This window comes from Halichoerus grypus, chromosome 2 (genome assembly GCF_964656455.1).
Source record: "Halichoerus grypus chromosome 2, mHalGry1.hap1.1, whole genome shotgun sequence".
NCBI lineage: Eukaryota > Metazoa > Chordata > Mammalia > Carnivora > Phocidae > Halichoerus > Halichoerus grypus.
Genome location: NC_135713.1, coordinates 172179157 through 172192806, shown reverse-complemented (window position 1 = coordinate 172192806; position 13650 = coordinate 172179157). Strand labels below are relative to the sequence as shown.

The 13650-nt window shown below is 39.0% G+C and overlaps 1 protein-coding gene across 11 annotated transcripts in view; it reads right to left on the bottom strand.

Moving 5' to 3' along the window:
* LOC118527085 (schlafen family member 5) overlaps positions 1–13650 on the bottom strand; it is a 46659-nt gene that overhangs the window by 16053 nt on the left and 16956 nt on the right. For 10 of the 11 annotated variants that reach the window (XR_013444412.1, XM_036078692.2, XM_078063696.1 and 7 more), the window contains 2 exons: positions 6035–7089; positions 4907–5032 (listed from right to left, as the gene is read on the bottom strand). Coding sequence is in view for 10 of the 11 variants with exons in the window: in XM_078063696.1 (XP_077919822.1) it covers positions 4907–5032; positions 6035–7089 (1181 nt within the window). In the remaining variant the exon portion in view is untranslated. Of the gene's footprint in view, positions 1–4906; positions 5033–6034; positions 7090–12614; positions 12668–13650 lie in introns of all 11 variants that reach the window. The other variant, XM_036078689.2, reaches the window with a different exon arrangement.

The following is a 13650-nucleotide window of genomic DNA, read 5'->3' as shown; positions in this document are numbered from 1 at the left end:
TGGCTAAAACTAACAAGTTGGGAAATGACAGATGTTGGCGAGGATGCAGAGAAAGATGAACCCTCCTACACTGTTGGTGAGAATGCAAGCTGGTGCAGCCACTCTGGAAAACAGTATGGAGGTTCCTCAAAAAGTTGAAAACAGAGCTACCGTATGACCCAGCAATTACACTACTGGGTATTTACCACAAAGATACAAATGTAGTGATCCGAAGGAGTACGTGCACCCCAGTGTTTATAGCAGCAATGTCCACAATAGCCAAACTGTGGAAAGAGCCAAGATGTCCATCCACAGATGAATGGATAAAGAAGAGGTGGTATATATATACAATGGAATATTATGCAGCCATCAAAAAATGAAAGGTTGCCATTTGCAACGACGTGGATGGAAGTAGAGGGTATTATGCTAAGTGAAATAAGTCAATCAGAGAAAGATAAGTATCATATGATCTCACTGATAGGAAGAATTTGAGAAATAAGACAGAGGATCATAGGGGAAGGGAGGGAAAAATGATACAAGATGAAACCAGAGAGGGAGACAAACCATAAGAGACTCTTAATCTCAGGAAACAAACTGAGGGTTGTTGGAGTGGAGGGGGGTGGGAGGGATGGGGTGGCTGTGTGATGGACATTGGGGAGGGTATGTACAATGGTGAGTGCTGTGATTTGTGTAAGACTGATGAATCACAGACCTGTACCCTGAAACAAATAATACAGTATAGGTTAATAAAAAAAATTAAAAAAAATACTGTGTTATATATCTGTATGTTGCTAAGAGAGAACGTAAATGTTCTCACCACACACACACACATACTCGGTAATTATGTGAAGTGATGGATATGTTAATTAACCTAATTGTGGTCGTCATTTTGCAATATATACATGTATGAAAAAATCATGCTGGGGGTGCCTGGCTGGCTCAATTGGTGGAGCACGCAACTCTTGATTTTGGGGTTATGAGTTTGAAACCCACACTGGTTGTAGAGATTACTTAAAAAAATAAAATCTTTTAAAAAATAATAAAAAATCGTGCTGTACACCTTATACATGATGTTAAATGTCAATTATATCTCCATAAATCTGGGGAAAAAGCCTAGCAAAGGTTATAAACTATATGATGTGTCCTACATGACATTCTGTGAAAGGCAAAATGATAAGGATGGAAAATAGATCAATGGCTGCTAAGGGCTAGGGATTGGAGAGTTTGACCACAGAGGGGCAGTGTGAAGGGGTCTTTTTTGGGTGATGGAATTATTCTGTATCTTAACTCTGGTGGTGGTTACATGAATCTATATATTTCAAGACCCTTAGAACTGTATAAGAAAAAAGTCCCTTTTATACATGTAAATTTTAAAATTAATTTTTAAAAGTGTTCTTTAAAAAAAAGTTTTGGCTTTTTTATATGTATAAAAAAGTTTCTTAAACCTTCTGGCGTCACAATCCCAAATTTGGAATCTAAGCAGATCTATGAACCCTCGCCCCAGAAAAAAAAAAGTCAAATAAACACAAAATTTGAGTTTTGAATCCAGGGTAGGGGGAAGAGACAAGGATGAACACAGATTTCTGTGCTTGGCTGGATGCAGGATGGACTCTCCAATTCATAGAGATAATGTGGAAGAAATGGCAGAAAAAGAATACTTAATACAGAATAATATGCAGAATATACAGAAGAAATAGAAGATTGTCAGAGTGGAAGATTGATTTTGGAAATGCTCAGTTTGGGATACCTGTGGTACACTGAGTATTCAGCAAGTAATTGGGCATACCAGTACAGTTTATCTGGGATCAGACAAATACTAAAGTTATTTTTTATTAAAGTGGAATAAACTGGGAGTGCCTGGGTGGCTCAGTTGGTTAAGCATCTGACTCTTGATCTCAGCTCAGGTCTTGATCTCAGGGTCATGAGTTCAAGTCCCACATTGCGCTCCATGCTGGGTGTGGAGCCTACTTTAAAAAAAAAAAGTGAACTAAACTAAGGGCTTCTCCTCTTACTATTTTGATTTAATGTCATTTTGGAATTGCTGGCCAGTGAATTAAACCAAGTGAAGAAATAACGTATAAGTATAGGAAAAGTTAGTTCAAAACTTTCTTTGTTTTTGCATTAACAAGATTATTAAGTAAAATGTCTGGAAATGGTATAATGTATATTTTTAAACTAAGAGCTTTCCCACATGCCAGCAATTCACAATCAGAAATTATTATCATACAAAGATCTCAGTCTAGTAATCAAATAAAAAATTTTTAATTCTAGTGTAGTTAACACACAGTGTTATATTTGTTTCAGGTGTACAATATAGTGATTCAACAATTCTCTATTAGGTGCTCATTATGATAAATGTACTCTTTTTTTTTTTAAAGCTTTTATTTATTTATTTGACAGACAGAGACACAGTGAGAGAGGGAACACAAACAGAGGGAATGGGAGAGGGAGAAGCAGGCTTCCCGCTGAGCAGGGAGCCCGATGCGGGGCTCGATCCCAAGACCCCAGGACCACAACCCGAGCTGAAGGCAGCTGCCCAATCGACTGAGCCACCCAGGCGCCCCATGATAAATGTACTCTTAATCCCCATCACCTATTTCACCCATTTCCCCCCCACCTCCTCTCTGGTAACCACCAGTTTGTTCTCTATAGTTAAGAGTCTGTTTTTTGGTTTGTCTCTTTTTTTCTTCGTTTTGTTTCTTAAGTTCCACATAGGAGTGACATAGGTATTTGTCTTTTTCTGACTGACTTATCTTTCTAGGAATAAAATTTAACATATATAGTAACAATACAGATAAAACTTTGAAACAATTGAGAGATGTATCATATTTTGCTGATTATAAATGTACTTTAACATCTCTGAAATCAAGATACATCTTCTAATTTAATTGGTAATATTTTCTCTTTTAGTGGTAAATAAAATAATAGTGCAATATTGTTTTCTTAAGTTTGATGAAATATAGTAAAAGAAGACTTTAATAAGTGGCCAAACATCCCATGTTCAACTATAAGAAAATTCACTGTTGTAAAGTGACAGTTCTTCCCCCAAATCATTTATCAATTTCATGTAGTTATCATCAAAATAATTTCAACTTCTCCTTCTCTTTTTGGTGGAACAAAATAATTCTAAGCTTCTTCTAGAAGAGAAATGCCATGGTAATACCATTTGGGGAAAGTATATTCTTGTATATGTTTTGAATTACAATTTGGCAATGCTCACCTAATTTACAAGCGATTGTTACTGCTTGGAATTTATCTTTAAGGAATACCTCAAGGCATTTTTAGAAAAATGTATATTGTAGCATTGTTTAAAATAGAAAAAATTAGGGCGCCTGGGTGGCTCAGTTGGTTGGGCGACTGCCTTCGGCTCAGGTCATGATCCTGGAGTCCCTGGATCGAGTCCCGCATTGGGCTCCCTGCTCGGCGGGGAGTCTGCTTTGCCCTCTGACCCTATCCCCTCTCATGTGTTCTCTCTCATTCTCTCTCTCTCAAATAAATAAATAAAATCTTTAAAAAAATAATAATAAAATAAAATAAAATAGAAAAAATTAGATATATAAAATTCCATAAAAGAAAGGACTGGTTAAAGAAGTTGTAGCAGGGGTGTTTGCAAAGTTCTATTTTTTTTTTTTTTTTTATCTAGGTGGTGGTTACACAGGATTCACTGCATAATAACTATTTTTTAAAAGTGTTATTTATTTAAGTAATCTCTACATCCACTGTGAGGCTCAAACTCACAACCCTGAGATCAAGAGTCACACGCTCCCCCAACTGAGCCAACCAGGTGCTCCTCATTGCCTAGTTATTTATTAAGTTATATCTTTGTTCTACGTACTTTCTGTATGTATAATATATTTCACAATAAAAGTAGCTAAAATTAATAACATCCATGTTTAGGAATACTATGAAACACTATACAATCAATAAAAGAATTGGGTAAATCTATGAGTAAGGTACTTACATATCACTGAGATTCAGCCTTGTGCTTGCATATATTTGTAGTACATTCATTTTCACCACTGAATAATATTCCACTATGTGAATAAACTACAATATATTTATCCATTGTTGTGACAATAGATAATTTGGTTGTTTCCTGTTTGGGGCTATTACAAATAGTAATCTATGAGAAGTCACGGGGATCTCTCCAATTATATACATCTGATGCACACGTACACATTTTGCGCTAGAAACTAGAAAGAATTACTACCTGGTAGAGTATGCAAATGACCAACTATACAAGGTAATGCCAAATTTGTTTTCCAAAGGGATTTAGCCCATTGAATTCATAGCAGCAATGTACAGCAGATTCTGACACTACAACCTCTCCAACATCTGGTATTTCAATTAAATGGTGTAAGATGGTATCTACTTGTGGTTTTGATGTGCATTTCGCTCATTGCTGATGGGTTGAACATCTCTTTGTAAGTTCATTGGATATATGCATTTCCTTTTCTGAGAAATACATCTTTATCACTATTGTTCATTTGTCTACTGGGTAGTTTGTCCTTTTAAAAAATTGTGTAAGTTCATTATATATTCTTGATACCAATCTTTTGTCAGCTACGTGGATTTGCAATCTTCTTCTAGTTGAATCTTTTCACTCTCTTTAAGGTATCTTTTGAGGAACAGAAGTTCTTAACTTTAATGTAGTGAAACTTATCAGTCTTTTCATTTAAGGTTAATACTTTTACGTCTAGTTTAGGAAATCCTTTCCTACCTCAATGACACAAAATTATTCATGGACATCTCTTTCTCTCTTTCTAAAAGTTCAAAAGGCTTGTTCCTGACATTTAAGTCCTTAAACCTTCTGGAAATGATTTATATAAATAGCATATATATGTAATATAAATAGAAGTCTAGTTTTATTCTTTTTTGCATATGAATGAACAACCAACACATTCCAAAGCAACCAGAGATGAATTACCTGGAAAGTAACGTTTTTGCTGTTCTTTCAGACGTTCCAAATTCTTATGAGTGCACACAGTCCTGCTACGTGGTGTGGTGGATGACAAACTCAGTGCAAGGACCATCTCAGAAAATCTGGAAAGATCTTAGGAAACAAGAAGCAAGAGTTCAATACGCAAAAAGGCAGACGCCAACTTATAGCTGAGCTGTGTTGCAAAGCCTTTCACTTCATCTTGGAACTCAAAGCTTTGGCCCACAGATCCTTGTGTCTACATCCTAAGTCAGCTTAGGAAAGCCTACTTATATCTTGGGGGAGTGGGGGGACGTACCAGTATGGAGCAATAGTTTTCATTTTTAATTTTAATTGTATTCTATTGAAACAAACTTTATATTTTTAGAATGTTTATGTTTTTAAATGTAGGATTAGAAGGTATAAAGGTCAATAGATACAGATTTCTGAGAAGACTCTGAAATGGACTTTGTTTTTCTGGACTTCTGAAGAAGTTACCACTAATTTATTTTGTCTAATTTCATCTTGAGCTTTCCTTTTCCAAGGGGGATGCACATCACCAACACTTGCTCTGGTTTATCAGTCATGGTTAGTGTTGGCTCTGAAAAGGAAAAGTCAGAAAGGAGGGGGCCAGCCACGGATAGGTCGTATTTGAGTTCAGAATGGAAGTGGGGCAATGAGAAAGAGAGAATGTTTAATCCAGGCAACAAGAATGGAAAGGCAGGGGAAAGTGGCAGTAAGTTAAAGAGGACACATATGTACATGTGGAAAGGAATTTCCTAAATAATTAAATGAATTCATATTCAGAAAGGAGAAGAAGAGACCTGAATAAGAACACAAGAAAGGGTATGAAAATAAAAATTACTAGGTCAGACAGCCCCCTGCACCAACCTCTAGTAGGTCTACTAGCCCAAGGCAACATCTTTTTGTTGAATGCTGGGTATTCAAAATGGGCAGAGGGAATGAAGGGCAGTGACCTACCAACTGTAGCAATTGGAAATAATAAATCAAGCATCTGCAATGCAGAGAGTACCTCTCTTTCCCTAGATTCTAAAATAATATCCCCCTTCCTCCCTCCCCACCTCTCCCCCTTGCCCCCAGCAAACATTGCAATCGTTGTGGATTCTTCTCCCTGACCTGGATCAGCCTCCATCATCCAAGCTATCCATTCCTTTGTGGCCAGCTGTTTCACACGATTGTCCTTCACCTGCCAGGAACTTGGCACTTTGGCAAACACTGCACAGCAAAATCGTTCCACCTTGATTGCACAGACATATCCATGGAGGGCCCCTTTATCGTGCACTTCAAGGAATTTGACAGCATATTTTATCTCACGCCTCTGTGTACAGAAATGATGGACAGGTAGTTTCCTAATACAGCAATCAATAGAACGACGCAAGGTGACAAGATCTATTTTCTCCTTTTCACATCCAACGACTTCATTGGTCTCATCATGCACACCAAAAAATATATACCCTCCTTCGGTGTTTGCAAATGCAGACACGCAACTGGGGAGACTCTCGTTAAAGCACTGGGACACCTCTGCTGAGAACATTTTAAATTCAACGTGGAGGGACTTAGTAAAGTTGAGCTTTTCTAGGAACTGAAGGTGAGTTCTAGCAAATAAAGCAGCAGCTGAGGCCCTTATGTTACCATCATTCTGTACACCAACCCGAACTTTCTGGGGACTTAACGAATTGGAATCATTAGTATTCACAAGAGTCTGAGTTCTCCCTTTGAGGAACGTCAGTGCTCCCTGAGAATTCATGACATCAGTCGATGCTCTGTATCTGTGGTACAAATTGGAGGACAAGGTTGCCAGCCGTACACCAGAGGCCTCGGCGTTCCATGACTTCACAAAAATCAAAAAGAGGTCTCCCTGCTGCATCTCATCTAAATAGCCTTTAAAAATTGAAGGCATTTTCAATCCTACTCCATGGATTTCGTAATTGTAGTCTTTGTTCTCAATCTCAGCCTTGACCACTCCGCCACCAGAATTCAGTAGAGCACATATTGCATTCATGATGATTTTATTCTGTTTCTTCTGCAATTGAGGCTTCATTTCGTTCCTTTGCTTATTCCCAAGGATGACTTTTCCTACATTTAAGACACATTCGGCAAAGTGTGTTTCCAAATCCACCTTGACACTCATCTTCTCAGCACTTGTCCTATTCCTACCGTGAAAGGTTCTCCTAAAAAAAACAGGAAGATAGAACCATTAGAATAGGACAAGAATAGGGGAAGTGAGAAAACCGACAGTTTGAGGCCACTTTTCTGAAGTTGGTCACTTCCTTTCTGCCCACAGAGTTTGAAGCCAGGCTCATGCATGAAATAAGTGTGGAGGACAGGTGGAGGAGCTAAGTCTGCTGGAAGCCCACTACCACCAGAGAAATGATCAAGAGGCTATTTTTATGCTGTAATTTTAGTAACTGTTTGTACCAAGATCTCTGAGGGCAGTGTCTCCCGGTTCACCTGCAGAAAACAAGAAATTGTAGATACATGAGGACTGAAGCTGGAATGTAAATGGAAGGCTTTCACTGTCAGAGGTGTCTCTGGAGTGTGCTGATGTTTATTGCTTTTCTTGGTGCTCTTTCTCCTCCCATTGAGACCTGGGCAATTCTTAGTTTATTTTATAGCCCAATTTGAAGAAGGAGCAAATCTGATTGAGTTGGTAATTTGTCATTGTTGCTATGGAACAGACCCTTTAGCTTTCCCTGGTCCAAGCAGTTCTCATCTCATGAAAAAATATATGTAAATTAAATATAAATATATATATAATTTGTTTGAAACTAACAGACAAATTATTGACTGTTTGGATCAACCAAGTTGGCGGGTAAAGGTGGGCTTTTGACATTTCCTAAACTGAGTGACAGGGTGCAGACACACCATCTTTGCAACCACACCTCAGGACAGAAGGGCAAGTGTGAGCGACGCACATCCCCACAGCTGCCAATCTTCGATTCATCTGTGGCAACCAAAGAAAGAGAAGGAGCCACTAGACCAACGCACACATCATTACACAGTCCTCTATCAAGGGTACTTTGCTGTGAACCAAGCTGTCATGCTATATGACACTCCCCCCAGCTTCCTTCCTCAAAAGCTCGATGCAGGGAACAAAAGACGCAACCCAAGAGAGAAGCAAACACAATCCCCTGGACAAGTGTGAAGGGAGACCCCAGAGTGACAGTTGTGGGGCAGGCCTAGAGGATTACCAGCCAGAATGGGAGCAAGATGGCAGCAGGCTTCAGTGGGTGGCACGTGAGACTATACAACTGATGGACTGCTTAATGAGTTAGTCAGCTGAAGAGGTAGAGAGTTTGGGGGTGGATGAGTAATAGGGACTTAGGAAAATATGTAAACACAAAGATAAGACAATAACTCTAAGTTTAAAATGAAAAATAGTATAAAAGAGAAAACATAGCCATAAGCCATGATATGGCATAGCTGTAAACAAAATGACAGTCATAATGTTATCAACTCTGAATATTGTTCTGATCAGAAATGATGATATCATCATAGTGGCAGGATGTGGGGAGAGAAAGGGTAGTGAAGTGTGAAAGGGTAGTGAAGTGTGAGGGAGCGAGATCATCAGCTCTGGAAAAAGACAGTATCTAAAAGGGGCAGGGGAGATGTGTGAGCATGAGCATGTTGTTTAGAAATATATTTAAAATTGCTGAAAGAAAAAGCCAAAGAGGCAAGAGGTTGCCTAGAGAGCAGAAGAAGGAGGCAGAGTAAAGGGTCACTGATTTTCTCACTATGTCTTATGAAACTTTGACTTTCAAAACTACATATATGAGACTTCTTCCCAGACAGAACAGAATACCAGGGACCAGACTACTTTCCTGTCTAAAACAACAAAAATATTTTTAAAGAAATAATGGCTGGAAAATTTCCAAATTTGATGTAACTTGTAAAAAATTAAGATCAAGATCCAAGATATTCAACAAGCTCCAAGTACTAGAAACATGAAAACTACACCAAAGTGCATCAAAATTTAGTTGATTAAAGCCAAAGATAAAGAGAAAATCTTCAAAGCAACCAGAGGAAAAAGATACATCACACAAAGAAGAACAGAGGATGACGTTAGAATTTTTTGTCAGAAACAAAGCAAAAAGATAATGGATCAACATCTTTAAACCAATGAAAGAAAAAAAGAGAATTATGAACCTAGAGTTCTATACCCAGGGAGAATACCTTTCAAAAATTCAGTTAATAACAAAAAGACCATCAATTGTTTAAATGGACAAAGGACTTGAACAGATGTTTTTCCAAAGAAGAGGAACAAAGACCATTAAGCATATGAAAAGGTGCTCAATATTATTAGTCATTAGGGAAATGCAAACCACAACCACAATGTGATACCACTTCACACCTATTAGAATGGTGATGGTGATGATGATGATGATGGTGGTGATAAAAGGAAATAAGTGTCAGTGAGGATTTAGAGAAATTGGGATCAGCATACACTGCTGGTGAGAATGCAAAATGACGCAACCATTGTGGAAAGTAGTTTGGAGATTCTTCAAAAAGTTAAACATAGAATTACCATATGACCCAGCAATTCTACTCTAAAGTACATACCAAACAGAATTGAAAACAGGTACTCAAATCTGCCAGATTCAAATAGGTCATGAATGTTCATAGGAGAACTATTCACAATAGCCAACAGGTGGAAATAACTCAAATGTCTATCAGCAGATGAACAGATGAACAAAATATTCTACAATCCATTCAATAGAATATTTTTCTGCCCTAAAAAGGAATGAGGCTGAGTGAAATAAGTCAATCAGAGAAAGACATGTATCATATGATCTCAGTGATATGAGGAATTCTTAATCTCAGGAAACAAACTGAGGGTTGCTGGAGTGGTGGGGGTTGGGAGGGATGGGGTGACTGGGTGATGGACATTGGGGAGGGTATGTGCTATGGTGAGCGCTGTGAATTGTGCAAGACTGTTGAATCACAGACAGACCTGTACCTCTGAAACAAATAATACATTATATGTTAAAAAAAAAGAAGAAGAAGAAGATAGCAGGAGGGGAAGAATGAAGGGGAGAAATCAGAGGGGCAGACGAACCATGAGAGACGATGGACTCTGAAAAACAAACTGAGGGTTCTAGAGGGGAGGGGGGTGGGGGATGGGTTAGCCTGGTGATGGGTATTAAAGAGGGCACGTTCTGCATGGAGCACTGGGTGTTATGCACAAACAATGAATCATGGAACACTACATCAAAAACTAATGATGTAATGTATGGGGATTAACATAACAATAAAAAAAGGAATGAGGTACTGATACATGCTTCAACACGGATGAACCTTGAAAACATTATGCCAAGTGAAAAAAGCCAGACACAAAAGATCACTGTTATTTACCATATATTTATGTCCCCCTAGAATTCATATGTTGAAACCCTAACCCCGGGGCGCCTGGGTGGCTCAGTCATTAAGCGTCTGCCTTCGGCTCAGGTCATGATCCCAGGGTCCTGGGATCAAGCCCCATATCGGGCTCTCTGCTCTGGGGGAAGCCTGCTTCTCCCTCCCCCACTCCCCCTGCTTGTGTTCCCTCTCTCACTGTGTCTCTCTCTGTCAAATAAATAAATAAAATCTTAAAAAAAAAGAAACCCTAACCCCTATTGGGATGGATTAGCAGGTGGGTAACTAGAGGTAATTAGAGTGGCGCCCTCATGATGAGATTAGTGTCATTGTAAGAAGAGAGAGAAGAGAGCTTGCTTCCTCTCTCTCTGCTCTTTCCACCATGGCAGCTGTCTGCAAACCAGGAAGTTTCCTCACCAGATACCACATCTGCCAGCACCTTGATCTTGGACTTCCTAGCCTCCAGAACTGTGATAAATAAACATTTGTTGTGTAAACCTCCCAGTCTATGGTATTTTTGTCATAGCAGCCTGAACTAAGACAGCTACATATCATAAAATTTCATTTATGAGAAATATCCAGAATGGATAAAATCATTGAAACAAAGAAGATGGTTGATTGCCAAAGGCTAGGAGAACAGGGGAATGGTAAGTAGCTCCTCAATTGGGTTTTATCCGGATGTGATGAAAATGTTTTGAAGCTTGATGGAGGTGGTGGTTGTACAATATTGTGAATGTACTAAATGCTGCTGACTTGTTCACTTTAAAATGATTAATTTTTGTTATGTGAGTTTCATCTCAATTTTAAAAATTAATCAAAAAAGAAGGTGAAATAAAAACTTTCTCGGACATATAAAAGCTGAAAGAATTTATTAAGAATGCAATGTAAGGGGTGCCTGAGTGACTCAGTCATTAAGCGTCTGCCTTCGGCTTGGGTCATGATCCCAGGGTCCTGGGCTCCCTGCATTGCGGGAAGCCTGCTTCTCCTTCTCCCACTCCCCCTGCTTGTGTTCCCTCTCTCGCTGTCTCTCTCTCTGTCAAAAAATAAATAAAATCTTAAAAAAAAAAAGAATGCAATGTAAGAAATGGTGAAGAAAGTCTTCAGTCAAGAGGAAAATGATACTAGTTGGAAAATGAATATACACAAAGCAAGGAAGACCACTGGAAATGGTAACTACAAGGGTAAATATATAAGATATTTTAAAGATTTAACCCTCTCAAAGAAGAATAAAACTGGAATACTAACATCAACTGATTTCAATTAATTAACTTATTATACAGTTACGTAACCATGATAGTGTAGAACCAGTATAAAGACAAATAAATAGATTCATGGAATAAAGAGTCTGGAAATAGACCCACATACATACGGATAGGAAGTGTTAATTTTTTTCAACAAATAGGATTGACACAATTGGATATCCACATATGAAAGAAATGAATTCATATTTGACACCATTTACAAAAATGTATTTAAAATGTGTCATAGACCTAAATGTAAAACCTAAGACTATGTGGAACTAAGCGAATACTGCCCAAATGACAATAATGAGAGGCTATTTATGGAGAGCTCACTGTAACAAGGGAGTCAGCCACCATCACTTGTGATGGCAGAGACTCAAAAGCAGGCAGAGGAATGGGAAAGCTTTATAGTGAGAGAGACAGAGAGAGGGGAGGCTCAGGGATGCTCTGATTTGAGATTGGTCTTCTAGGGAAACTGGAAGTGAGCTTACTACAAGTGGTACATCTTCTGTGACGGTTTGGGAGCCTGTTTAGCTTTCTCTGTTTCGTTCTGAGTTGGAAGCGGAGACAAATATCAGAAAAGCTGGAAGTTATTAACTAAGTCCTAGGGCGCCTGAGTGGGGCAGTCAGTTAAGCTACCCACTCTTGGTTTCAGCTCAGGTCATGATAGGGTCCTGAGATGGAGCCCCTCGTCAGCTCTGTGCTCAGTGTGGGGTCTGCTTGAGTTTCTCTCTCCCTTGGCCCCACCTCCAACCTTGTGCGCGCTCTCTCTCTCAAATAAATAATAAATCTTAAAATTAAAAAGAAAAAAATCAAGTCCTGACCACTTTTGCTGCGAGGGTTGTGGTTTGGCTTCCAGGGGTGGTTGCTGCCACATTGTGGGTCAAGAGTTCTGTGTTTAGGGGCTCCTGGGTGGTTCAGTTAAGTGACCAACTCTTGATTTCAGCTCAGGTCACTATCTCAGGGTCGTGAGATCCAGCCCCTTGTGGGGCTCTGTGCTGGGGGCGGAGCCTGCTTAAGATTCTCTCTCTCCCTCTCCCTCCCCACCCCTTCACATGCCCTCTCTCTCCTTAAAAAAAAAAAAAAAAGAGTTCTGTGCTTACATATGGTCTGGCCAGTGTCCATTTATATATTCAGCCTCTCAACCTCAAAACTTCTAGAGGCAAACATAGGAGAAAATATTTTTACCTTGGGTTTGGCAAACATTTTTTTAGAGATGTTACTAAATGCACACTACGTAAAAGAAAAAAAATAATATACATTGGATTTTAAGAACATCTTTTTGAAAGACACCCGTTAAAAGAATTCATTCTTTTGTATTTTCAAATACAAGTCCTTGACCAGAAGAAAATATTTGCAAATGATATATCTGATAAATAATTTGTATCTAGATTAGATATAGGACTCTTGGAAGGGGAGAATAAGAAAACAGAAAACCCAATTTAAAAATGGATAAAAGATTTGAACAGATATTTCACCAAAGAAGATATATGGAGAGCAAGTAAGTACATGAAATATTATTCAACATCCTAAGTCATTAGGGAAATGCCAATTAAAACGACAATGAGGGGCGCCCGGGTGGCTCAGTCGTTAAGCGTCTGCCTTCGGCTCAGGTCATGATCCCGGGGTCCTGGGATCGAGCCCCGCATCGGGCTCCCTGCTCCGCTGGAAGCCTGCTTCTCCCTCTCCCACTCCCCCTGCTTGTGTTTCCTCTCTCGCTGTGTCTCTCTCTGTCAAATAAATAAAATCTTTAAAAAAAAAAAAACGACGACAATGAGCTAGCACTACACACTTATTTTAATGGCTAATGTGACTAACTATACCAGCTACTGGTGAGGATACGGAGAAAATGGAACTCTCATAGGTTCCTGGCAGAAACAGAAATACAACCATTTTAGAAAAGAGTTTGGTAGTTTCAAACACTGACCATATGATTCAGCCATTTCACACTTAAGTATTTCCCCATGAAAAATGAAAACCTAAGTCCCTACAAAGACCTGTACCTGAATGTGATTAGAAAGAACCCAAATGCCCACTAACAGAAACAAATTTGGGTTGTCCATATGATGGGAGCCTACTCAGCAAGGAAAAGGAGAGAACTATGGGTACCCACAACATGAATGAATCTCAAAATAATTA